This window comes from Sus scrofa, chromosome 1, assembly GCF_054392235.1.
Source record: "Sus scrofa isolate SSC_HxYL_T2T_F1_AM1 chromosome 1, Sscrofa_HxYL_maternal_Yorkshire_Landrace_v2.0, whole genome shotgun sequence".
In the NCBI taxonomy this organism is placed as follows: domain Eukaryota; kingdom Metazoa; phylum Chordata; class Mammalia; order Artiodactyla; family Suidae; genus Sus; species Sus scrofa.
This window is the reverse complement of record NC_139383.1, coordinates 72,685,915-72,712,219: the sequence shown is the minus strand read 5'-3', so window position 1 is coordinate 72,712,219 and position 26,305 is coordinate 72,685,915. Positions and strand designations below refer to the sequence as shown.

The window sequence follows — 26,305 nt, the reverse complement described above, 5'->3', positions numbered from 1 at the left end:
AATCACAGATCCAGGAAGTTCAGTTAACTCCAAGTAGAAAAATACAACAAAGAAAACCACATCTTAATAAATTTTCTGAAAACCAGTGATAAATAGGAAATTTTTAAAGCAGTCAGGAAAAAGAAAAACACATTGCGCACGGGGAATAGAGATAAGAGTGAATACAACTTTTTGTCAGTAACTAGGTAAGCCAGAAAAAATGGAACATCATCTTTAAAGTGCAGAATGAAATAAAAAGTCAACCTAGGTCCTTTACCAGTGAAAATATTTTTTGAAAATGAAGATGAAAATAAAGATATACCTGAACAAACAAAATCTGAGATAATATTTCACCAGTAGTCCTGCACTTTAAGGAAAAAATGTTTTAAAAAAACCAGCTCTTCAACTGAAGGAAAATTTTATCAGACAAAAACTTAGATCTATATGAAATAATGAAAAATGCTAGAAATGCTACAAAATGCTAGAAATGCTACAAAAGACTTTTACTTTTTCAATTTTTGAAAAATTATTGAAAAAATAGCAATATACTGAGAGGTTTATAACATATTTTAACATCAAATTTATAACAATAGCACAAAGGGAGGGAGTTGGGAAATGGAAGGAAAGAGCAATGAACAACCACACTCTTCATTCTGATTCACCAACTTATAAAAAATTTGTCACTTTTATATCTCTCGCCTTTTTTTTTCTTTTCTTTTTTTCTTTTAAGGGCTGCACCCACGGCACATGGAGATTCCCAGGCGAGGTGTCTAATTGGAGCTACAGCTTCGGGCTTACGCGCCACAGTCACAGCAACACCAGATCCAAGCCATGTCTGCAACCTACACCACAGCTCATGGCAATGCTGGATCCTTAACCCACTTAGAGAGGCCAAGGATTGAATCTGCAGCCTTATGGTTCCTAGTCGGATTGGTTTCTGCTGCGCCATGATGGGAACGCCTTACCTTTTTTTAATTCATTGAATTTTTACTGTATTTATAGTGGACAACCATCATCACAACCTAATTTTAGAACATTTCCATTCCCAAACCCCAGTCCATTCCTCCCCCTTCAACCTGTCCCTGTGGTAACCATAGTTTTTTAAAGACTGTGAGTCTGTTTCTGTTCTACAAATAAGTTCATTTCTTTTTTTTTTTTAATCATCTTTATTCGGCATTATTTTTGTTGAGTTATTTGAAAATAGCATGTGAACATCAAGATATTTCATCTATAAATACTTCAACATGTGTGCTACTAAGTACAAGGATAATTTCCCACATAACCACAATGTAACTACCACAACTCAGAAAATTCACCATTGAGACACTACTATCATCTCATATAAACCCATACAAATATCCCCAACTGTACACAGACTACATGCTTTCAATACAAAACTGAGAATCCCTCCCAGAAAGACATCCTCTGCCATAAGGATTGTACCTTTCACTTTTTTTTATTTGCCACATCCCTTGTACCATTAAAAAGAAAACTCTTGGTTTGTTTTCATCTCTGCTGAATTTCAGGTCAGCTATTCTTTGGTGTGAATGCTTCCAAGCCAGGGGCCCATTTGTATATCTATTTTTGAGACTTTAATATTTATTTGGGTAATTATTGGGTTAAAGTTCACTTCTCCCACGAGACTGTTTCACAAGGATAGTGATTGTTTCCCCTCCTCCCAGCCCCAAATGCATTTTCAGGATGTAGCAGGTGCTTGACACATAATAGCTGTTCAATAAATATTTTTGGAATGAATGAATGAATAAAGTATTTAAGTTGGAAGAATGCCTGTATCATCCTTATACCACTCTGCATGCCATAGAATGGACCTTCAGTGGAGTTTAATAATCTTTGTAAAGTGAAAATAATCAGCACCACAGGTGAACACAGGCTTTGACTGTCTTTTGCACTTTTCTTTGACATTTAAAGAGCAGAAGAGGTATTCCAGGAATATTGAATTTGATCTCCAATTCAGTGCACCAAGATGTAGAAATTTCACAACTTTGCGCAGAATTATTGCTGTGACAATGGAAGAATTAATTTTTAATAATTTTGAAATAGCCCCATAGAACAATCATTTATTATATACTTAGTGTCGAACACTGTGTAATGCTTAACATGCATTTAAAATTTTTATTATTCTATTTTTCTAAGTCAGGTTTACAGAGGTATACTTGACATTCAGTAAATTTCATACCTTTTGGTGTACAGTTCTAGGAATTCTGACAAATGCCATAGTCATGTTAACTACCATTATAATTATGATATAGAATATGAACATTTCTATCACCTCCCCCCAAATCCTCTTATGTCTCCTTTTACATACATTATTTACTCCTCCTAACTGCTTTAGCAGGTATTCACATTTATTATTCCCATTTTTGGGAGACAAAAACTGAGGCTAAGAGAAGCTGAGGAATTTATTCAGAGCTACACATTAGTAAGCGGCAGAGTTTGGACTCCAGCTAAGGTCTGTCTGACTCTAAATCCCACGACTTAAGTACACCTACCATTATTATTTTGTCGTATTCCATTGGTACAGCATTGTATTTCCATTCTGTTACATCATGAAATAGCCATAGAGCTGTGACAATAGATTAAATGAAAATGAACCTTTCAAAGATACAAAGAATAGGGTAAATGAATTACAAGATATATTTAATGTCACAGTAGGGGTATATACTTTATTACACAAGGTTAAAAGCAAGTGAACTTTTGGTTCATTGATATGGTAGTAAATATTTCAGTAAGTTGTGAATTTTAACTTTATTTCAGAATTGAGGGCTTCATTAGTCAGTTGAATCTAGGAATATCCTAAGACAAAATTTGGGAGTTCATGGATGCCTGACATATCAGACCCAGGAAGTCTCATCCTCAGGTAGCTTACCACTGAATTTCACAGATAAAATAATTATCTGCATTATGGTTTTATTTAGAGCTTCTGACATGATGGTAGCCATAGTTAGACGCTGGATCTGCTCTGGTCTCCTTGATTTCCAAAAATCTCTCTACCAATCATTGCCGACTGAAAAACAACAGAAGACACGGGATGTCAGCTTTAACACCCTTGCATGAAGTCAGCTTCAAGTTGTAGGAACAAACAGTTAATTAGTTAACAGCTAAAATCTAGTTTATTTTAGAAATATGTAATTTAACAATCTTAAAACATATTTTTATCAAGGAAACTTTTAACACTAGGAAAAGACAAACAATTTCCATTGCATAGTCTAAAGCCAAATATGCTGCTTTGAGCTAAATATAAATCCATATCCAACACATATCTTTGTACCTAGATGTTTGCTTATAGCCAGAAAATTTAGTTGATCTCTTAACTGCTTTCAATCAGATCTCTGTGGGGCCTGGTGATGCTAATATTACAAACATAATTGCCACTAACTAACTTCGATTCCCAAGAGATGCATAGTAAAAATTCTCCCCTTTATGAGAGTATTATATGTATTAATGCTTAAGTAAACTTAAGAATGCCTAGAGAGAGTGGTTCATGGGTTAATTACAGTTTAAGCCTATGTACATGTTTTAAGATTTCTCAATAGGGAGATTTAATGTATTGCAATGATACTATGTCATGCTTATTTCAGTTTGTTTAATGACTACAAATTTACACTTCAAGGATATTTAAAAAAAAACAGCCAAGAGTTATTTAAAGCCAAATGGAATTAATAAAGCAAATGATTCAAATATGTACTTTTTTCCAATGGGAGGGGTAATAGAGATTAGCTACACTTATTAGTCTTCTATTTTTCTTTATTATTATTATTATTTTGTCTTTTTAGGGCTGCATCGTGGCATATGGAGATTCCCAGGCTAGGGGTCAAATTGGAACTGTAGCTGCCGGCCTATGCCACAGCCACAACAACGTGGGATCCCACCTGCATCTGCAACCTACACCACAGCACATGGCAACGCTGGATACTTAACCCACTGAGCAAGGCCAGGGACTGAACCTGTGTCCGGATGGAGGCACTGGAATTTTTTTTAGAGCTTTAAAATACATATTATTTACTTTTGTTGAAGCATAGTTGATTTACAATATTGTATTAGTTTCAAGTATACAGTACAGTGATTTGGGGTTTGAGTTTTTGTTTTTTTGTTTGTTTTTGTTTATGTGTGTGTATGTGTGTGGTGTCTGACAGACTATATTCCATTATAGGTTATTGTGAGACATTGGATATAATTCCCTGTGCTGTACAGTAAATCTTTGATGGTTATCTGTTTTATATAGAGCAGTCTGTATCTGCTAATCCCATATTTCTAATTTGTCCATCCCCCTACCTCCTCTTTGGTTAACATAAATTTGTTTTCCATATGGTTTTTCCTATTTTGTATATAGATTCATTTGTATTATTTTTTAGATTCCACACATAAGTGATACCATAGAGTGTTTTTCTTTGTCTGACTTATTTCACTAATCATATATCTCGAGGTCCATCCAAGTTGATGCAAATGGCAATATTTCATTCTTTTTTATGGCTGAGTAATATTCTATTATATATATTGTATTATACACATATATATATCTCATTATGTGTGTGTATATACATACATGTATATATATCTTCTTAAGTCAATTATCTATTGATGGGAAACACTGGAATTTTTAATAACTACTTCCCTCATTCAATCACTAAGCATGGCTCAGAGCACAGTTAAGTGCTATGTGGCACCTGACACATTTTTTAGGAGTTTAACATCTAGTTTAACACATAAGACAAATAAATATCAAATGACTGGGCTCAAAACTTAATAGTTGCTGCTTTAATGTGAACCTATAATCATTATTTTATTATTACCTTACTAATCTAATGCATATAAACACATATTATTTTTGTCTCATTCCTTGGCTGCACCTTGGTCAACTAATACTCCTCCACTGAGCTAATTCTGAATCTCAGCCTAAATAACTAATCAGGACAACACCCATACCTGATTTACATTCAAATTGTTTGGATGAGAATCTGTCCTGCAACTAAGATATGATGATCTACATAACACCCAGGTTAAACATTGCCCATCCAGAGTAAATGAGAACATTATATAATTCTTCCAGATGCATGAGGGCTTTGCAGAAAACATAATTATTACATGGAGAAGCAAAATAATAATATTTATCCTCATATGCAATGCTTATAAACTTGTACGAGTTATGTATTACTGGATTTTTTTTTTCCTCTTGTCTCATTCCAAAAAAGGATTTGAGGTTGGTGAGTAAAATAGAGATAATTCATAAGCAATGGGCTATGTAGGTTGGTTTTCCTACTCAAAAGCATAGAGTATCAATTTACATACCATAGTGATAGCATAATAAAGTAGCTTAAATGTTTAAGCAACCAGATTTAAACACTACTTAACTTACTAGTTATGGATAATTTATACATGGGACCATCTACCTCACTAGTTACTATATTTAGCACCCGGAGCAATTCATGTCAGTGTGGACTAATTATTCTATTCAATTCAAAAGTTAGTATAATTGATTTTCCTCCTACTGAACTGACATTGGTTTTGATGTACGCATTACCTAAATAATGGCATTCTAGATCAAGCCCATGGTACCAGATGTTAAACTTCAACTCTCCTCACACACACCCTCCATCCAATCAGTCACCATTTCTGCTTCCCACCCCCTCCTTCCCATCCCAGGTCATTATCTTTCTTGTCATTTTTCAGTTGACTGTAGGAGCTTTTTAGTTACTCCTATAGTCTCCATCACTGGTCAAAATACCCTTCATGCTGTGGTCTGAGGAATTTCCCAAACCACAAATCTGATCATATCACATCATTAATTGAGACCCTTCAAAATGGCTCCCTTGTGGTTACAGCAGAAGCTTGAGAACTTTCTTAACCTATAAGAAGAAATAATCACAACTCAATCACATATACATGCAGGATGTTCATGTATATGCATAATATGCATAACTGAAGTAAAAGTTTTATGAAACAAACTTAACCCTTGCCGCTTGTGATGCACTGATATTTTCTATTCTATTCTACTCTGCTCTCTACTCTTCTGTGCTATGAAAATCTATTTCACACCAAAAAATTATTGCAAACCCCTAAACTGATCTTACAATCCACTAACAGATCATAAGGTTCAGTTTGGAAAACCCTAGTTTAGAGGATAAAGTTCAAACCACTTTCCTTGGTTTCCAAGCCTTATCCTAATAGAGCCCTAGATGACAATTCTTGTTTCATTCATTTATTCATCTCACCAGTAAACAGCTGTCAAATGCCCACTACCTGTCAGGCTCTATGTGGCAAATTAAATAGTGAGGAAAGGCTCAGTGCTGAACGGAGAAGAGGGTGCAGTATTTTTTCATGGAACACAGACCAGTAAAAAGTCTATAACCACTTAATGATAAAATAAAGGGAAATCCAGGCTATTAAGGTAACACATAGGAGATGTACTTAGGTCATTCTTTGGGGGAGCAGAGGAAGACACCTAACAGATAATTAGGGATAACTAAGAAAAATGAGTGATGAGAAGTAGTGTCCCAGGCAGAAAAAAAAAAAGAAAATAGCTGTAGAGCCCCTGATGGAGGGCAGGACCTCTTTTCAGAGTGAAAAGCATTTTTGTGAGGCTGGAGGACCATGCTCATACCGTGGGAGACGAGGGTGGAGAGGTAGTGAGTGCCCCGTGGAGGGTGCTGAAAGCCACACTTGCTCTTTTCAGAAGGGGTCTGTCCTAGGGATCCCAAGTGCTCACAGAGGTGCCTTGGGGACTGCAGGGAGAGGTAAGATCAAGGCCAAGCAGGTCGGGCTTTCCTTATCCCCTTCAACCTGAATAGCAGTAACACAACACCAGCACTGGGAACATGGATTCCCAAAAGAAGGAAGTGTGGGAAATGGACTGGAGGAGGGCCAGGTGGACAGGGTGTCCCAAACTGGGAAGTGGCAGAAAGAGGAATGATAAGAATTTAGGGTCAAGGGAACAAAAAGACAGCACTGATGACTGAATTCTTGAACAAGTCTTCATCTTTTACACTTGCTGTAATCTTCTGTTCTCTTTGCCTGGAACAGGGGTTCTTAACCTTATTTATTTATTCTTTTTTTTGCAATGAACCCCTTAGTCTATGGAGCTTTTCTCAGAATAATATATTTAAATGCATAATCAGACATATTATTACAAAGAGACATACATATTACACAGACATACATATTATTACAAAGTGATAACTGTATATTCCTATTCAGTTATCAAAATATTAGGAAAACAAGTTTGTGTTATACAGTGTTTCTTTATTAATGCAAAAATACTAAGGTCTTGCACTGGGTCTAATTCATTGTGTAATTAAGTAGTGATGGGTATAAAATAATATTTCAAGAATCCGAGACTACTGCAAGATGGGTTGAATATATCTATGTTTCTGTTGGTGACAAGTTTACAATACTACTCCAGTTTGTGACCTATATTTACAATGGAAGAAAATGCTAAATTTCAAACTGGAGGTTAGTGAAAATAAAGATGTACTCATTTTCCCATCCAAGTTCTTCAAGCCCCTTAATTTTAACCATGGACTCTTTGGTTAAGAGCTTCTGGCTTCAAAGCCCTTCTTTTTTTGTCCATCTGTTGTATCTATTTATCCCTTAAGATTGATTTTATACATTGCTACTAGTTGTTCTCGAAGCTAGGTTCCTGTAACAGTTGTGTATAGTTCTATAACAGCCTGTTAGGGACTGTTGCAATCACTTGTTTACTTATCAGATCTGTGCCAAATTGGAAGGTGAGTTCCTTGAGGGAAGAAATTATTATTTCTGATGCATCTTAGCATCCTGAGTACTTAATACAGCCTTGTACATAAATGCCTATTAAGTGAATGAACACACTGTTCTGTGAGAACACTAATCATTTTATAAATTGCTAGGAAAGTGTGGTGGGGGGGAGGAAGTGATTACTTGTATCTGTCTTTCAGGAATACAGAAATTTCATGTTATGGTTAGAAGATGAAAAGAATGTTAGAAAACCCATCTAGAATAAGGCAGTGAATAAAATCAGGGCGCATGAATAGTGGACAGAAATGTGTGGCAAGCAGAACAGGAAAGCTTCTTGTTTAATTTTTCCCTTAACTCTAATGGCAATATAACCAAGATGAACTGTTCTTCTAGGGAAAAATTTAGATCATGGGACAGGAAGCAGCCCTGGATACATAAGAGAAGTGAAGAATGGGGCTACCTGAGCCTCACTTCTTAACTTCAGTTTCTCAGTCCTTAGAAATGGAGGTGAGTTTACTGTGAAGCTAAAACTTCAGGACCCTTCACTTACATAGGCTCTTTCCAAAGTCACTTAACTCTGTATTTATGATTTCTTTATGAATGTGTGCGCTTTCCAAAGAGGAACTCCCACATGGCATGAGCACTGGGAATCTGGTTAGAATATTAGAAAAAATGTTATAGAAGTGTGCCTGGCACATAGTCTATGCTCCGTAAATGTTAATTAACTAACTAGTGTGTATGTGATGAATTGTCTAACCTCCTGACATAGAGTATCTTACATTTGCAGACCAAAATACACTCACAGCACCCAGGCACGAATGCGATTGTTTCATTCCTGCTTTTGATCCTTTTTCATTCCTTTCCTGAAATACCTATACCTTTTCCTTCTCTCGTATTCTCTTAAATCATGACCATAGTATAAAGCCCAAGGTAATAAAACACAATGATGGTTATAGACCTTTTCAGTGGTAGCAGTTAGAAAACATGAACAGTAAACTATGGCATGTGTGTGGTGACACCACTAGTGGAGAAAGATACAGGCTGACTGTGCTGTCATACTGGGAGGGGAATGCGAAAACGTCGTGATTATAAAATGGGCTTTTCAAAAATTCAGCAGGATTTATTTTTAGGTAAACTGAATACCTTAATTTTAAAAAGTCAGTGTTTTAAGCCATACCACTTATCCCTAAAATAGAGAGTCTTTAAGAATATAAGAATATACCATCACTAGGGTGACAATTCAGGTAATTCATGTATATGGGCAAATTATCCCACAGAAAGGTCCCCAACACAAGAGTTGATAAACGTCTGTATTAAATTTCAACTAGTATATTTTAAGTGAAAAAGAGAATCATCTAAATATTCTACTTGGTGTAATTAAATGTGACTTTCACTTAAAACTTTAAAATTTCATTTAAAAAGACATTACACCCTGAAAAGACATAAAGGAAATTTCAGTGCATATCACTGAGAAAAGCCATTCTAAAAAGCCTTCATAGTTTACAATTTCAACTATACAATATTCTCAAAAACTCAAATCTATGTAGATGGAAAAGGATTAGTGGTTGCCAGGGGTTTAGAGGAAGGGAGGGATAATCAGGCAGAATGCAAGATTTTCAGGGCTGTGAAACACCTCTGTATGATAATATAATGGTGAATAGTTGTCCCTTATATGTGACTAAACTCATGTTTAGCCCCTTTGTCTAAACCAAGAGTGAAGCATAATGTAAATAGGGACTCTAGGAGAAAATGATGGGTCAGTATGGGTTCATTGACTATAACAAATATGCCATTGCAGGATATGATAATGGAAGAAAGTATTTGGAGACAGGGTATACGGGAACTCTCTGGACTTTCTGCTTAGTTTTGCATAAATCTAAAACTGCTCTAAAAATTATTTAAAAATACCTATTTCCCCTGCTTTTAAGTGTAGCATTTAATAACTTAAGGATATGAATTATATGTTTGAAAAAGAATACACGGGGCCATGAGCTTTGATACATATTACATATATAATCTATGCACAATAGAGTAACCATTAGTAAACTGTGAAACAAAATGCTTTAAAAAGTGCCATTACAGTCATGACTTCTACTTCTGAACTTTTCAGACTTTTTCCCCTTGACCATTCTTCTCTCTCTGTCTTGCATTCTTGCTGAATCTCTGTGTAATATTCTGTTTGCCAGTCTAGATTATAAATGGCTCTAAGGCAGAACTGTGACTGTGATTCCTGTGTTTTCCTACAGTCCTGGGGAGAGGGCATTTCTAGCAGAAGACACAGGTTCAGCAAAGGCACAGGATGTGAGACAGAGGTCAGAGATAGACCAGGGAGCCAGACAGGTGATGGGTGATGAAGTTGGATTAGGTTAACCCAAGAAATTTAGATATTATTCTGTAGGTAGTAAGGATTTGGTTTTTGTAAAAACCTAACACCAAAAAACAAACAAACGAAAAAACCCCAAAACAATCCCCAAAACCAAAAGCCAAAAACCAAAAACCCCAAACCAGGGCAGTGGCATAACTGTAACTGCGCTAAAGAAGATTACTCTGACAGCAGATTGAAAAATGGATTGGTGCAGGGGAGGGGTGGCAGAGTCTAATGACAAATATAAAAAAGAGCAGCTCCCATTTACTAAGAGCTCACTATGTACCAAGCACTATGATAAATGTTTTATGTGTATCACCCTACTTAATCTTCACAATGAGTCTATGAAGCAGGTGCTTTCATTATCTTCATTTAACCATGAGGAAAATGGAGAAGTGGAGGTTTGGAGAAGTTACATAAGAACCAAGTTCTTGGGCGTGTAACCTGTTGGACTACATGGAACTTGATTTAATGTCCTGCTGTCATCATCTTGAAATCCTTTTTCTTAAAGAACCCTCCTACACTGCTGATGGTAATGTATGTTGGTATGGCCAGTATGGGGAATGGTATGAAGGTTCCTTAAAAAACTAAAAATAGAGTTACCATATGATACTGCAATCCCACTCCTGGGATATATCTGGATAAAACCATAATTTTAAAAGATATATACACCCCAGTGTTCTTTGCAGCACTATTTACAACAGCCAAGACATGGAAGGAACCTAATTGTTCATCAGCAGAGGAATGGATAACATACAATGGAATACTACTCAGCCATAAAAAATAATGAAATAATACTATTTGCAACAACATGGATGGACCTAGAGAATATCACACTAAATGAAGTCAGTCAGACAGAAAAAGACAAATATCATATGATATTGCTTATATGCGGAATCTAAAAAAAGATACAAAAGCACTTATTTACAAAACAAAAATAAAGCAAACTTAAGGTAACCAAAGGGGAAAGGGGGGAGGACTAAATTATGAGTTTGGGATTAAAAATATACACACCAATATATATAAAACATAACCAACAAGGACCTACCATACAGCACAAGGAACTATACTTAATATTTTGTAATAACCTATAAGAGAAAAGAACCTGAAAAAGAATATATATATATACACACACACACACACACACACATACATATATATGTATGTATGTGTTCGTGTGTATGTGTAACTGAATCACTGTGCTGTATACCTGAAACTCACATAACATTGTAAATCAACTACATTCCAATTTAAATAATAAGTTTACATATCAAGCATCTTTTCTGGCCACAATGCTGTAAGATTATAAATCAACTACAAGGAAAAAAACTGCAAAAAACACAAACATGTGTAGACTAAACAATATGCTACTAAACAACCAATGGATCACTAAAGAAATGAAAGAGGAAAAAAAATACCTAGAGACAACTGAAAATGAAAACACAATGATCCAAAATTTATGGGATGCAGCAAAAGCAGTTCTAAGAGGGAAGTTTATAGCAATACAAGTTTACCTCAGGAAACAAGAAAAATCTCAAATAAATAACCTCTCCTTACACCTAAAGCAACTAGAGAAAGAAGAACAAACAAAACCCAAATTAGTAGAAGGAAAGAAATTATAAAGATCAGAGCAGAAATAAATCAAATTGAGATAAAGAAAACAATAGAAAAGATCAATGAAACTAAAAGTTGGTTCTTTGAAAAGATCAACAAAATGGATAAACCTTTAGCCAGACTCATCAAGAAAAAAAAAGGGAGATGACTCAAATCAATAAAATTAGAAATGAAAAAGAAGTTACAATGGACACCATGGAAATACAAAAGATCATAAGACACTACTACAAGCAAATATGTGCCAATAAAATGGACAACCTAGAAGAAATGGACAAATTCTTAGAAAAGTACACTCTTCCAAGACTGACCAAGGAAGAAATAAAAAAATATGAATAGACCAATCACGAGAACTAAAATTGAAACTGTGATTAAAAACCTTCCAACAGGAGTTCCTGTCTTGGCACAGTGGTTAATGAATCCGACTAGGAACCATGAGGTTGCGGGTTCGGTCCCTGCCCTTGCTCAGTGGGTTAACGATCTGGCGTTGCCGTGAGCTGTGGTGTAGGTTGCAGACGCGGCTTGGATCCCCCATTGCTGTGGCTCTGGTGTAGGCCGGTGGCTGCAGCTCTGATTCGCCCCCTAGCCTGGGAACCTCCATATGCTGTGGGAGCGGCCCAAGAAATAGCAAAAAGACAAAAAAAAAAAAAAAAAAAAAAAAACCTTCCAACAAGCAAAAGTCCAGACGGCTTCACAGGTGAATTCTATCAAACATTCAGAAAGGAGTTAACACCTAGCCTTCTGAAACTGTTTCAAAAAATAGCAGAGAAAGGAATACTCCCAAACTCATTCTGTAAGGCCATCATCACCTTGATACCAAAAACAGACAAAGATACCACAAAAAAAAGAAAATTTTACAGGACAATATCACTGATGAACATAGATGCAAAAATCCTCAACAAAATACTAGCAAACCGAATCCAGCAATACTTTAAAAGGATCATATACCATGATCAAGTGGAATTTATCCCACTATGCAAGGATTTTTCAACATCCACAGATCAATCAGTATGATACACTACATTAACAAACTGAAGAATAAAACCAGTTATGATCATCTGAATGGATGCTGAAAAAGCTTTTGACAAATCCAACATCCATTTATGATACCCCCACCCCAGAAAGTGGGCATAGAGGAAATCTACCTCAACATAATAAAGGCCGTATATGACAAATCCACAGCTAACATCATTCTCAACAGTGAGAAGCTGAAAGAATTTCTGCTAAGATTAAGAACAAGATAAAGATACCCACTTTTATTCAACATAGTTTTGGAAAGGTCTAGCCATGGCAATCAGAGAAGAAAAAGAAATAAAAGCAATCTAAATTGGAAAAGAAGTAAAACTGCCACTCTTTGCAGATGACATAATACTATACATAGAAAACCTAAAGACACTATCAGCAAACTACTAGAACTCATCAAAGAATTTGGTAAAGTTGCAGGATATAAAATTAATACACAGAAGTCTCTCACATTTTTATACACTAAGAATAAAAGATCAGAAAGAGAAATTAAGGAAACAATCCCATTCACCATCACACCAAAAAGAATAAAATACCTAGGAATAAACCTAAAGAGTCAAAAGACTCCTACTCTGAAAACTGTAAGATGCTGATGAAAGAAATCAAAGATGATACAAACAGATGGAAAGATATACCATGTTCTTGGGTTGGAAGGATAAATACTGTCAAAATGACTATACTACCCAGGGCAATCTACACATTCAGTGCAACCCTTATCAAATCACGATTGCATTTTTTATAGAACTAAACAAAAAATGTTTCAATTTGTATGAAAACACAAAAGATTCCAAATAGCCTAAGCAACCCTGAGAAAGGAAAATGGAGCTGGAGGCTGGCTGATGGCTCCTTGACTTCAGACTATACTACAAAGCTAGAGTAATTAGGACAGTATGGTATTGGCACAAAAACAGAAATAGAGACCAATGGAATAGGATAGATAGCCTAGAAATAAACCCACACACCTATTGTCAACTAATCTACAACAAAGGAGGCAAGAATATACAATAGAGAAAAGACAATCTCTTCAATAGTGGTGCTGAGAAAACTGTACAGCTGCACATAAATAAGTGAAATCAGAAAATCCTCTAACACCAAACACAAAAATAAACTCAAAATGGATTAAAGACTTAAATGTAAGATAGATACTATAAAATTCTTAGAAGAAAACATAGTTCGACATAAACTGCAGCAATATTTTTTTCGGACCCACCTCCTAGAGTAATGAAAATAAAAAATAAACAAATGGGACGTAATCATACTAAGTGAAGTAAGTAAGACAAAGAAAGACAAATATCATATGATATCACTTATACCTGGAATCTTAAAAAAGATACAAACAAACTTATTTCCAAACAGAAACAGACTCAGAGAGTTCAGGTTACTGAAGGGGACAGGTTGTGGAGGAGGGGTGAATTGGGGATTTGGGATTGGCATATGCACACTATAGTAAATGGAATGGATGGTCAATGGGGACCTGCTGTATAGTACAGGGAACACTACCCAATATTCTTTAATAAACTATATGGGAAAAGAATCTGAAAAAAATGAATATGTGCGTATGTATAAATGAATCACTTTATTGTACAGCAAAAATAACCAAAACATTGTAAATCAAGTATAATTAAATAAAACATATTAAATTTTTTTTAAAAAATTCTTTTTCTTAACAAAGGGCCCTCATTTTCATTTTTCACTGTCTGTGTGGAATTATGCAGCCAGTATTTTAAATATTTTTGTACACAGCCACACAGGTAATGGACACCGGATATTGAATTTAAGAGCCCATGTCCTCAGCTATACTACTGCACTGGCTTATGATCCAAAGCCAAGCACAGTGTGAAGCAAAGGGAATGTATCTGATGGAAATATTGTCAGTACTAAGTCAAGGTTTAGAAAGTGGGTCTTTTTTTTCCAAATTAAAATAATCTTGTGAAAATTAGGAATTTTTTTTAGGATTTTACCAAGTCTTTTACTCAAGAGAGATAACCAGAAGTTGAGAAACATGGTCTTTTACATTATTGAGGGTGCTGTTGACTGGCCTTGCTGGCTGGGAGCTCTGGGCTTTATATCAGGTTGACTGTGCCACCTGGTGACAATAACATGTTACTGCAAGGATTTGTTTTTGTTTTGTTTGACTTTCTCCTCAATTTTACACTTTGCAGACTATTTTTCTTCTGAAAAAAACAGACTGAAAAACTGCCTGGCTGGATTTTCCCAGCTTTTTAAAATCTTTTATTTTATTTTTCTTTTTAGGGCCGCACGTGCGGCATATGGAAGTTCCCGGGCTAAGGGCTGAATCAGATCTGCAGCTGTAAGCCTACAGCATGGCAACGCCAGATCCAAGCCACATCTGTGACCTATGCTGCAGCTTGAAGCAACACCAGATCCTTAACCCGCTGAGCAAGGCCAGGGATTGAACCTGCATCCGCATGGATACTAGTCAGGTTCTTAACCTGCTGAGCCACAATGAGAACTCCTTCCCCAGCTTTTTATAGAAAAACACTCATATGAGAAAAACCAAATAATCTAAATCAACAATTATTTAAGAATAATATTAATTCTGGAGATCAAAAATTTTTTAAATGCACAGAAGTTATAAATGCATATTTTTTCCAGAGAACATTTGCATATTGCTTTAATTCATCCCTACGGAATCTGTGTAGGCAAGCAGGTAGAGAGTGTTGGGTAACTGGAATCATAGAGTCTTAAAACACAATATTTTCAACAGAAATCCACATTTTATCTGTAGTGGTGTTAGAATTACATATGGTACTATGTAGTTGACATGGTAGTCATAGGAAAACTACTCTATATTGTGATTTTTTAACATATATATACATGTATTGGAATTTTGGGATTCTTTTGCTGTTGCTTAAGAGCTATTTTTATTTTACCAAGCACATAATTATATGAACTCAAGAAATACTTAAATGACTGAATAAAGACTTGACATAATGAATGAAAGGCTATCATTAAAGCTAGAAGAGTGGCTCTATCCGGCTCCTGGATTGATTTTAGAATGCCATTTAAACAGATAACAAAGGGAATGCCTATGATTGTTGGGGACTGAAAGTCTCAAAATATTATCTGGATCCTCCAAATGTTCTCTCACCTCATAGGAGAGAATATCATATAATGATATTTTCCCAACTTTCAAGCATATATCCTTAGAATTGCCTAAAAGTAAAATCTCAGAGCCATAGGAGTTCCCATTGTGGCTCAGTGGTAACGAACCTGACTAGCATGAGGATGCAGGTTTGATCCTTGGCTTCACTCAGTGGATTAAGAATTCAGCATTGCTATGAGCTGTGGTGTAGGCCACAGAGGCGTCTCGGATCTGGTGTTGCTGTGGCTGTGGCATAGGCCTGTGGCTACAGCTCTGATTCAACCTCTAGCCTGGGAACTTCCACATGCCATAGGTGTAGCCCTACAAAAATTAAAAATAGAAAAATCTTAGAGCCATAAATCTGATTACAAGCACAATCAAATGTGTCTTAAATTATTCAGTATAAACCCATTCTGGCCTGGTTGTTTCGGTTTTGTTCAACATGAATATCTGCAAAAACCGGGGTAGGTAGTGCCTCAGAAACATGAAGAGCTATAAAGGAGTGTTAAGCTCCAATGTCTCTAGCATCCAGGTAGATAATCTAATGTCTAAACAACTGATAGTGTGGGGACAGTGGGAAAGTGGAGAGGACATTTTGAGACTAAAAGGTTCACTCCAGCACGCAGTTGCCACATGGGATTGTGGGCCCAAGGTTGTCCAAGTCCAGGATAAGTCATTAATCCAAATTTTTGAAATCTACTGCCATTTAAATTTTTTTTTTTTTTAATTTAAGAAACTTTTTTTTTTTTGCTTTTTAGGGCCGCACCTGTGGCATATGGAGGTTCCCAGGCTGGGGATCAAATCGGAGCTATAGCTGCCAGCCTACACTACAGCCACAGTAACGCAGGATCTGAGTCGTGTCTGTGACCTACACCACAGTTCACCACAACGCCGGATCCTTAACCCACTGAGCAAGGCCAGGGATGGAACCTGTGTCCTAATGGATGCTAGTGAGATTTGTTAACTGCTGAACCATGATGGGAACACCTGGGAATTTAAGAAACATTTTAAGAGACAAAAAGAACATACCTGCCACTCTTGCTAAATGACCAAGACTAATTTGATCACTTATAACTGAAGTTCTTTTCCATAGATAAGCATAGATACCAAAGAAGTTGAGGTTGGTGAGGATTAATTATTTCCCAAAATCTGGATCTGAGATTATAATGGAAGTCAACCTTAGATCAAATTCAAATGTATATGCAGTTATTTATTAAACAAAACACTACTTCATACACCTGCTGTATAAATTGGATAAGAACACAGCTCTGCGCCCCTTTAAGGTACTCTCAGAATTTCCTTCCAAGAAAGGTTGTCTTAAGGTAGTTTTAACATCATTCTTGAGGCTGAATTCTATCATCTTTATAGAAGACATAAGGAAATTTAGGGATCAAGCTGCAGGCTTCATGGATTCCTATATTCACTTCATTCAAGGGTGGCAGGAACCTCTAAAATGTTTTAGTCAATCCACATACCTTGAAAATTGCTAATTTCATAAGTGAATCCCATTTCTAATATTTTTCATACTTTTGAGCAAGCCAAAAATAAAAACCCATCTCTGACATTTACCATGCTAATTAGCAAACCATGTGATCTGGATCAGGATGGTGATAGCTACTTTTGGAGTATGGTCCTCTGCTGTGTTTTTGCCTGGCCCCTTCTGGAGCATGGAATTCTCAGTCTGGGCAACTAGAAATGAAGCTTAAACTAGCACATGCATAATATCACAGCTTATATACCAAAGCAGTTTAGAGTACATTGCAATGTCAAACTGAACTAGTGGTCCACTTTCTACCAGTGGAACTACAGTTTTCCAGCTTTTCATAGATAGGAATTCATCACTGTTCTCTAGGAGTTTCTAGTCTAGCATCAATAGAGAAGTATTGTTTAAGTAAGGATAAAGAATAGAACAGAAATGCAAGGCCAAATGGACGAAGCAACCATGCCTTCGCCCACCCCAGCCAGCCACAAAACTGGCCTGGAGATGGGAGGTAGCAGTGGTGGCGACCTTGACCTCCAGGCCACTGTGGGACCCCCGCTCCGCTAACAGCAGAATATGTCAGTTACTTTCAACTTCCCTTGCTGATAATTTTGAAACTCATGAGATAATAAAGGAAACCACTACTTCCTACTTAAACTCTAGGCTATGAGAAGGTAATTTTGTTCCCAAGGGGAATGTGATGGGAATCACTGAACAAGGTTCATGTCAGGGAGTTCCTGTTGTGGTGCAGCAGAAACGAATCCGACTAGTATCCAAGAGGATGTGAGTTCGATCCCTGGTCTTGTTCAGTGGGTCAGGGATCTGACGATGCTGTGGCTGTGGTGTATGCTGGCAGCTGTAGCTCTGATTCAACCCCTAGCCTGGGAACTTCCATAGGCCACGGGTTTGGCCCTAAAAAGCAAATTAAAAAAAAAAAAGTTCATTCTCAGCTTAGTTTATTTCCACAAACATTTACACAAGGCATTGTGCTGGCATCAGGGATTCAAAACAAAAAACAAAAAAAACACACTTTGAAGAGCACCTAAGCCAGACTGGATGGATCAGGGAATACTTTCTAACACCTGAACTGAGTCTTGCGGAGTGAGTGGTGTAAGCCAAATGGTGAAGAAGGGATGTAGGGATGGGTCTGGCGGAGATAGCATTTTGGGCAACAGAGAGAGTGGGAACAGCATCATGTTACACAGAGAGGTGCCAAATGGAATTTGGCATGCAAGGCAGAGAGCACCAGGAAACGAGGTTTAAAAAAGGGAAGGAACCAGTCATAGAGGGCTTGGTTGATTATGCTGAGAAAAAAGAAATTTGCCCAGAAGGAATCACTAGAACATGTTAAGTAGCAGAGTGATATGGTAAGAATACATTATAGATAATTTAATCTGGTTGAAATCTAAATCAAATGGAGTTGACTCCTGGGGCAAGTGGAGCAAGATTGGAGGCACGGAGGTCAGTTAGGAGGCTATCCTATTAATCTAGGAAAGAAGTGATGAAGTTTGAAAGAAGGATTTTAATAGGATGGGAGAACACTTGAGCATATTTATAGGCTGAAGGAGGAAACCAGTAGTGAGGGAAGTAGAGAGGTTAATTGGCTGGAGCACAGTCAGCGGAGTTAGAATTGAATGAGAATTAAATTTGGCTTAACTAACTACATGACACAAGTAAGCTGGAGATGAGAATAGATGGGACCTAGGGGTCAGAATGTAATGGCATGTTAGAGTTCATGGGGGGAGCAGAGACACCTGAGAGGTTAGGAAGGAAGGCAGATTTAAGTAAATTAGAGCAAAGAAAGTTGGGATCTCATAGCTTTGAGTTTTACAAGTTATAAGCACGCAAAAATAAAAGTCAGACTTGACAACTGCGAACCGTTACAGTGAGAAGAAAATAAATTGTATCATTAACAGAGATTTCTCTGAGTCTCTCCTTTGAATCTAGACTTTTGAAGGATGTGTGCATTTGCTTTTGGTGAAAGGAGGACTTCATAAGCAAATTCACACAAAACAAGTGGCTGCTTGAGAGTCACCCAGAAGGAGCTGAGGCTTGGAGGGCAAGGTAAGGACAACCAAAAAGAACTCCTTAAATGTTATTTTCATTGAAAAAAAAAATCACAAAGATGCAATCCCACTGATTGAAAGAGAAGACCTAACAAATGGAAATGACAAAGAACAAATACAGATTTCCTCTTTTTTCTAAAACTTTACTTAAGGGGCATAATCATGAGCTGGGAAAGACTATTTAATAGGGACACTAGTAACTGGACCATATCCAGAGGTGAGGTATGTCAGGCTCAAAGAACTGACAGTGTTCTCCTGAGTGGGTTATGGAGCATGAGAGCTTTTTCTTGGGGGGAGGGGTTGTCCAAGGCATGTAGAAGTTCCCTGCACCAGGGATCAAACCCACACCAACCTGAGCTGCTGGGGTGGCAATGCCAGATCCTTAACCTGCTGCACCACAAGGGAACTCCACAAGAGTTCTTTTCATAGCTGAAGTACTATCTATTAGAACAAGGGTTAGCTATCTCTACTGTAGGTTGGTGAGGGAGTGGGGTAGAGGAGGGCCAAGGGGAGGAAGGAATTAGACTCAATTCTTTTTTTTTTTTTTTTTTTTTGTGTGTGTGTGTTTTTAGGCCTGCATCCGTGGCATATGGAGGTTCCCAGGCTAGGGGTCTAATTGCAGCTATAGCTGCTGGCTTACCCCACAGTCACAGCAACACCAGATCTGAGCTGCATCTGCGACCTACACCACAGCTCACGGCAACACCGGATCCTTAACCCACTGATTGAGGCCAGGGATTGAACCGGCAACCTCACGTTCCTAGTTGGATTTGTTTCCGCTGAGCCAAGACAGGAATTCCCTAGACTCAATTCTTAAAGGTTACAGGAAGCTGGATTTTAGCTCTGTGTAATCACTTTCTATCTATTAGGGTTATCTCCATACATAGTTTTCAAACATAATAGCAAAGCTGAAAGAATTTTAGTGAACACCCATAGGCTCACCACCTAGATTCTACTATTAACATTTTACTGTACTTGCATTATCACATATTTATCCATCCCTCTACCCATTCATCGATCCATCTAATTTTTTTCCATACATTTCAGAGTAAATTCCATTTAGTTTTGCTTGCTATCATTGCGAAGGTGGAGCAACTTTATGCCAAGAGCTTTTTTACAGAGGCTAATGGCTGTCTGTTGGGGATGCTGTAGAGATTTCTGTACTGAGTAGGTGCTGTGGACTGGTTTGTGGCTTTTAAAGTTTTTTGACTGCCTCACATGCCAAAAAAAATGTATTTCACACTTCTATCCAATGTATGTCACAAACGTATTAATGAATTTCAGGAAAGAATATTTATCCTTAGCATATGTAAAGCATACCAATATTTCCCTTATTTTTTCTTCCACTTAACAAATGCTAGTCATGACCCACCAACTTGATTTGATGACTCACCAATGAGTTGTGATTCACCATTGGAAAAATCACTGGGCTAGATAACCTAGAAGATCCTTCTTTTAAAAAGAATCCTATGGCTACTACTAGGATTTCCCTAATCCTCCCAATTATCAGGAACCTATCATGAGTCTCAACACAGTAGTGTTTACTTGGCATGCATGCATTATGTTGAATGGCATGTGTAATTAAGAGAAAAATGTTAAAGACCTGGTGGGACTTTTGGATAGATCCAATTCAAACACTCTAGAAGTGAGTTTATTAATTGCTTGTTATTTTCACCAACAGGAAGACATGGATACGCACAGTTGTATGGATGGAAGGGCTTTAATATTCAGATAATTTAGTCTTCTGTTAAATGTGGCTATTAACCCTTGCTGTGGCTCTGACAACATGGGAAAGATAAAATGAGAAGATAGATATGAAAATGAAACAGGAAAGAAGTGGACAGGGCACAACCTTTAGAAGAATGATGTAGCCCTTGAAGACACAACAAAAACTGATCAGAACCTACTAGGCCCAAGATGGAGGGACATTTGACTTCCAGTAGACCTTGAACCTCATTATATGCTCACTGTCCTATATCAGCATGCTAAATGACACACCCACAGGCACCTTGACAGTTCTGTGGCAGATCATAAAAGGCCAAAAAAGTGGGCAGTAGCCCATTTTCCAGTAGCCCTGGAAATCCCTGCCCTTTCTCCAAAATAGCTGGAATAACTCTCCCACTTGTTAGCCTATGACATCACCTAGCCCATAAAAACTATCCACTCCACATTTTGGGGCCACTCTCTGGCCTTTTAAGGTGCGCCATATCCTGTCTATGGAATGTGTATCTTCCAGGCTGCTCTTGCCTTCTGAGCGGCCCATACTATCAATAAATCTACTTCTTACCTATCACTTTGCCTCTCCCAGAACTCCTTCTGTGCTTAAACACTGAGCTTGAACTTACCAGTAAGTCCTGAGACCAGGTGTGTGGTTTTAAGTAAAACACAGTGGGTTCAAGTCCCACCCTGAGTCTTGACTGGGTCTGAGTCCCAGCCAGTGGGTTCAAGTCCCATTCTGAGGTGGACGGCTTCAAAAATATTCTGAAAACCAACCTTTTACTACTATCACTCTGTGAAGCCAGGAGAGGGATGCCGCGCTCAAGCTCTAGCGAGACGATGTCTCAGCATTTGTAAAACTCTTTGCTCTTAAGCTCTCTAAACACCAACGGCTATGCCAAACGCACAGGACTCTGGAAACTGCAGAAGCTCTGAACTTGCCAGAGGTTTAGCCTCACATTCACGCTCTCCGCTCAGTCTGCGCATGCTCAAGCGCTGCCCTCCTTGCGGGGTTGGGCCCAACTCAGAGGGCGGAGTGGCGGGCCACGTGGGTTTCGTGACGTCATCTCCGGGCGCCGAGAGTGACTGGACTTGCGGTGGGCTTCCCGGCTGCAGGTTGTCTTGGCTGGATACCGGAGGGCGGAAGTGCCGCAGGGCTTGGCTCCGACCTCCGCGCGGGTGCCTCCTGCGGCTGTGCCGGCCCTCGGGGCTACCAGCTGGGGAGCCTCTGCGGGACAGTGTGTCGGGTGCTCTGCGCCGCCGCCCCGCCAGTGCCCGGGACCCGAGCGTCCTCACTAGTGCGGGAAGCCGGAGGAGAAGCCGGAGGAGAAGCCGGCGCTTCTGGTAGGGTATATGTGTGTCTGTCACCCCAGAGTGAGGAAGTGGGTTGGGGAGGTGCCGGGTAGGTGTGGTAAGAAGGAGGGGCGTGTGGCTGGTGAGAGGAGCGCTCCTCAGGGCGGTGGTGGCGCCTGAAGGTGTTCCTCCGAGGGAGATGGCGTTGGCCAGGCGCCGCCCCCGAGCCCTAGTGCAGGCTGTAGGGTGTAGTCTGTGCGGTCTCTTGGGGAATCGGTCTGCTTCTTACTAATGTAGGAAGCCAGGGTCTCATTGCGGGCTCTAGAGTTTTGTTCAGGACCTGCGTTTTTCGTGGGATAGTAATTTAGATCATAGTTATTTTACAGCCCTTGGATTCTATCCGAAATCGATGGGTATTTCTCCTAATTTATCTTCTCAACGGCACTCATTGTCTCATTTTAATAGTAACATTTAGTCCCAGCAAAGCCATTTTCCGTTGGCAAAACACTTTGACATACTTTAATTATACTTTGGATTAGTTTCAAGTCACACCTGAACTTGAGGAACCTAGGGAAACTGGATTGGTTCTAGATTTTTCTGAGGGGTGGGGAGACACAGCCTGTTTTCAGCAAGAATCAGAACCCAGAGACTATTAAGCAGCATTGAAACTTCCAAGGCCTTCCAGAATTTACTTGATAAATTTCAGAGCCTTTGGGAGTATGGGTACTTGAATCTTAACCGAATTATGTTGTGATTTCCATAAAGGGAGTTATTGGTTGAATTTGAAAGTAAAGATGTTGGGCTGAGAGTAGAAGTTGAGGGAAATTATAGAATTTTACACTGAGTTTAAACGTGTGCTTTAATCCTCGAAGTTATGCTGATTAAAATGGGAAAAGTGAACAGAATGGTACTATATGGATATAAATTTTTAGAATAATGTACACATTTCAGGTGTAGGTTTGCTTTATTAATTTAACAGATATCAAGTGCCCGTTATGTTCCAGGCACTGAATAAAAAGTAAACAAAACAATAGACAGTGAACAAGGCAATAAAAATCCCTGCCATCATGAAGTTCACTTTGAGGGTGTGGGGGAGACATTAATATAAAAATTATTTAAGGGAGGAAATGGGATGGACAGGGAGTTTGGGGTTGGTAGATGCAAACTATTACATTTAGTATGCAAAATCAATGAGGTCCTACTGTACAGAACAGGGAAGTATATCCAGTCTCTTGGGATAGAACATGATGGAAGACAGTGCGAGAAAAAGAATATATATGTATGTATGACTGGGTCAATATGCTGTAAAGCTGAAATTGACACTACACCTTAAATCAACTATACTTTAATAAAAATAAAATAATTAAAATGCGTGTCAGGTGGTGAAAAGTCCTTTGGAGGCAAAATAAAGCAGTGAAGGGGAATGGGTAGTGCTGGTGCCATGCATAAGAAATTGTGGTGGTGGTGGACTTAGAAAAGATGACATTTGAGCAGAAACCTAGTATGAATAAATAAGGGTGTCATGTGAATGTAGTGGAAAGGGCCATCAGAGCACCCACAAGGTCCTTGAGGCAGGAGCACATAAGCTAGTTTGGCTGGAAATGGGGGAGCAAGGCAGGGAGAGAAGTGGATAATTCAGTCAGAGTGGGGGCCAGGTCATACAGGGCTGGTGGGACTTTGTAAGAACTTTAGATTTTACTTTGAATGAGACGGTTATGTTGCAGGAAAACGGGGTGCAAGAGGATGACATGTCCCAGGTCTTGGGCGAGTTCCTGGGATGCGCCACCAAGTGAGGGTCCTTGGCTTCATTCAGGGAAGAATTCAAGAATGAGTCGTAGCAAAGTGAACGCAGGTTTATTTATAGAGATACATACACATTCAATAGAATGTGGTCAGTCTCAGATGGAGAGAGTGACCCTGAGTTTTTTGGACTGGGTAATTTCATTGGCTAACAAGTGGGAAGATTATTCCAACTATTTTGGGGAAGGGGTGTGAATGTCCAGGAATTGGGCCACTGCCCACTTTTTGGCCTTTTACAATTGGCCTTGGAACTGTCATGGTGCCTGTGGGTGTGTCCTTTAGCATGCTGATGTATTATAATGAGCTGTATTGAGGCTTAAGGTCCACAGGAAGTCAAATCTTTCACCTTCTTGGGTGTAGTAGGTTCTAATCAGTTTTTGTTGTGTGTCTTCAGTGGCTGTGTCATTCTTTTAATGGTGTACTGCCCCCTTCTGTCCTGTCTCAATAGGGTTGTTTTTTGTTTGTTTGTTTTGTCTTTTTAGGGCTGCACCCATGGCATATGGAAGTTCATAGGCTAGGGGTCAAATCAGAAATGTAGCCACTGGCTTACACTACAGCCACAGCCATTGCAGGATCCAAGCAACCTACACCACAGCTCACGGCAACGCCAGATTCTTAACCCACTGAGAGAGGCCAGGGATAGAACCTTCATCCTCATTCTAGTTGGGCTCATTACCACTGAGCCACAACAGGAACTCTCTCACTAGAGTTTTGAAAGTTGAGACCTCTGTTGGTAGGTCATTGTATTTATCAGGGTTAAAGGTCAGGGTGACTTGGATCAGTGTGTTAATTATAGTGATGGTAAGAAATGGCCAGATTCTAGATTTGTGTCTAAGCTAGCGCCAGCTGGTGTGAAGAGGGGTCATGGATGCCTCCTGGGTTTATGGCCTGAGCAGCTGAAGAATGGAGTTACCATATAGTGATTTAGGGAAGACCACAGAGTTAATAAAGGAAAGAGGAAGGCCTGAAGTCATTTTCAGTTTTGCACCCGCTAAATTTTCCAATGAATTGTCAGTGTACAATAGTGTATATGAAACTGTAGTTTAGAAGAGAAACTTAGTGAAGTAAAGCGACTTTCCTTGGATTATGTGTGATCTTAAAACATGCAACAATGTCAGCTCTTACATTTTGTACTCTTCCCAACATAAAGTTTCCTAAAAGCTGACACATACTATTCTTACCCACTTCTTGCTTTTGCTGATGCTTTGCCCTGCTTGGAATACTTGTCATCTTTTTGCTTGTACATATGCTACCCATTCTTCAAGTTTCATATCTTTTAAAATTCTTCCCTGAAAACACTATAGGTTCTATTAATATTAAACTTCTTCCCCTCCTCTCTTATGAAAGCTCTCACAAAGTAAATTTTAGTTATAACCATGAGCTTTTTTGAGTTGGAAGGAACTTTGGCAGTTGTTGTGGTATGATGGAAACAATATGAGATTGGAAAGCAGAGACTAAAAAGGTGCAATGAGGAAACAGGTTCTGCTTGCTTCATGCATAGAAGAAAGGCTGTTTTGAGCAGGGTCCTGAAGGATGTCTGAGTTGGAAGATGAGGTGGGGAATGCTACGTTAGGGTAAGAAACCACCAGCATGAGCAAAGCCACGGAAAGGAGCTGAAAGTGCCCAACGTGTTCAGCAGATTTGTAAATAATGCCTTCTAGGCAATGCCTGAGGTTTTAAAAAAAGTTATCACCATCATCATCATCATTGTCTTGTATGCCCTCGGCACTTGCCACAGAGCTGGGCCTGTTACTTAATGTAATGCTTATTGATTCTGTATCAAGTGTTATTGGCAATGTTCAAAACAATATTTTAGTTATTTTCCTCAACTGTTGTAATTTCTGTTTATGAAATATAATACTTTTAATGATTCTAAGTTCTTAAAGTCTTTGACTTTTAAACATTTTTTGAGACATGTTCTTGTTGGTTCTGTAAATTGGGATAGATATACTTTATAGTAATATATTATAGTCATAGTTCTAAGTGGCCTGCATGTATTAATTTTCATATCTATCTTATGTGGTCAGGGCCATTATTCCCATTTTACAGATAAGACTAAGAGATAGGAGTTAAAGGTGAAGAGTTCACTTTAGATAAGCCTTAGACTCTTTGGGGCCTCGAGAGAATGATGCCAG

General features: G+C 38.4%; 2 protein-coding genes across 18 annotated transcripts in view; one reads left to right on the top strand and one right to left on the bottom strand.

The window, feature by feature from the left end:
- Positions 1–1,121: 1,121 nt before the first annotated feature.
- Positions 1,122–25,427, bottom strand: LOC110259431 (uncharacterized). Its single transcript, XM_085013105.1, has 3 exons — positions 25,352–25,427; positions 21,855–22,609; positions 1,122–3,004 (listed from the first exon to the last, which is right to left on the bottom strand). The coding sequence occupies exons 1-2, from the start codon at positions 25,425–25,427 to the stop codon at positions 21,957–21,959; spliced, it is 729 nt and encodes a 242-aa protein (XP_084869231.1). The 3' UTR covers positions 1,122–3,004; positions 21,855–21,956.
- ATG5 (autophagy related 5) overlaps positions 22,135–26,305 on the top strand; it is a 234,153-nt gene continuing 229,982 nt past the window's right edge. For 16 of the 17 annotated variants that reach the window (XR_014833090.1, XR_014833114.1, XR_014833525.1 and 13 more), the window contains exon 1: positions 22,197–22,421. The gene's annotated coding sequence lies outside the window, so the exon portion shown is untranslated. Of the gene's footprint in view, positions 22,422–26,305 lie in introns of all 17 variants that reach the window. The other variant, NM_001037152.2, reaches the window with a different exon arrangement.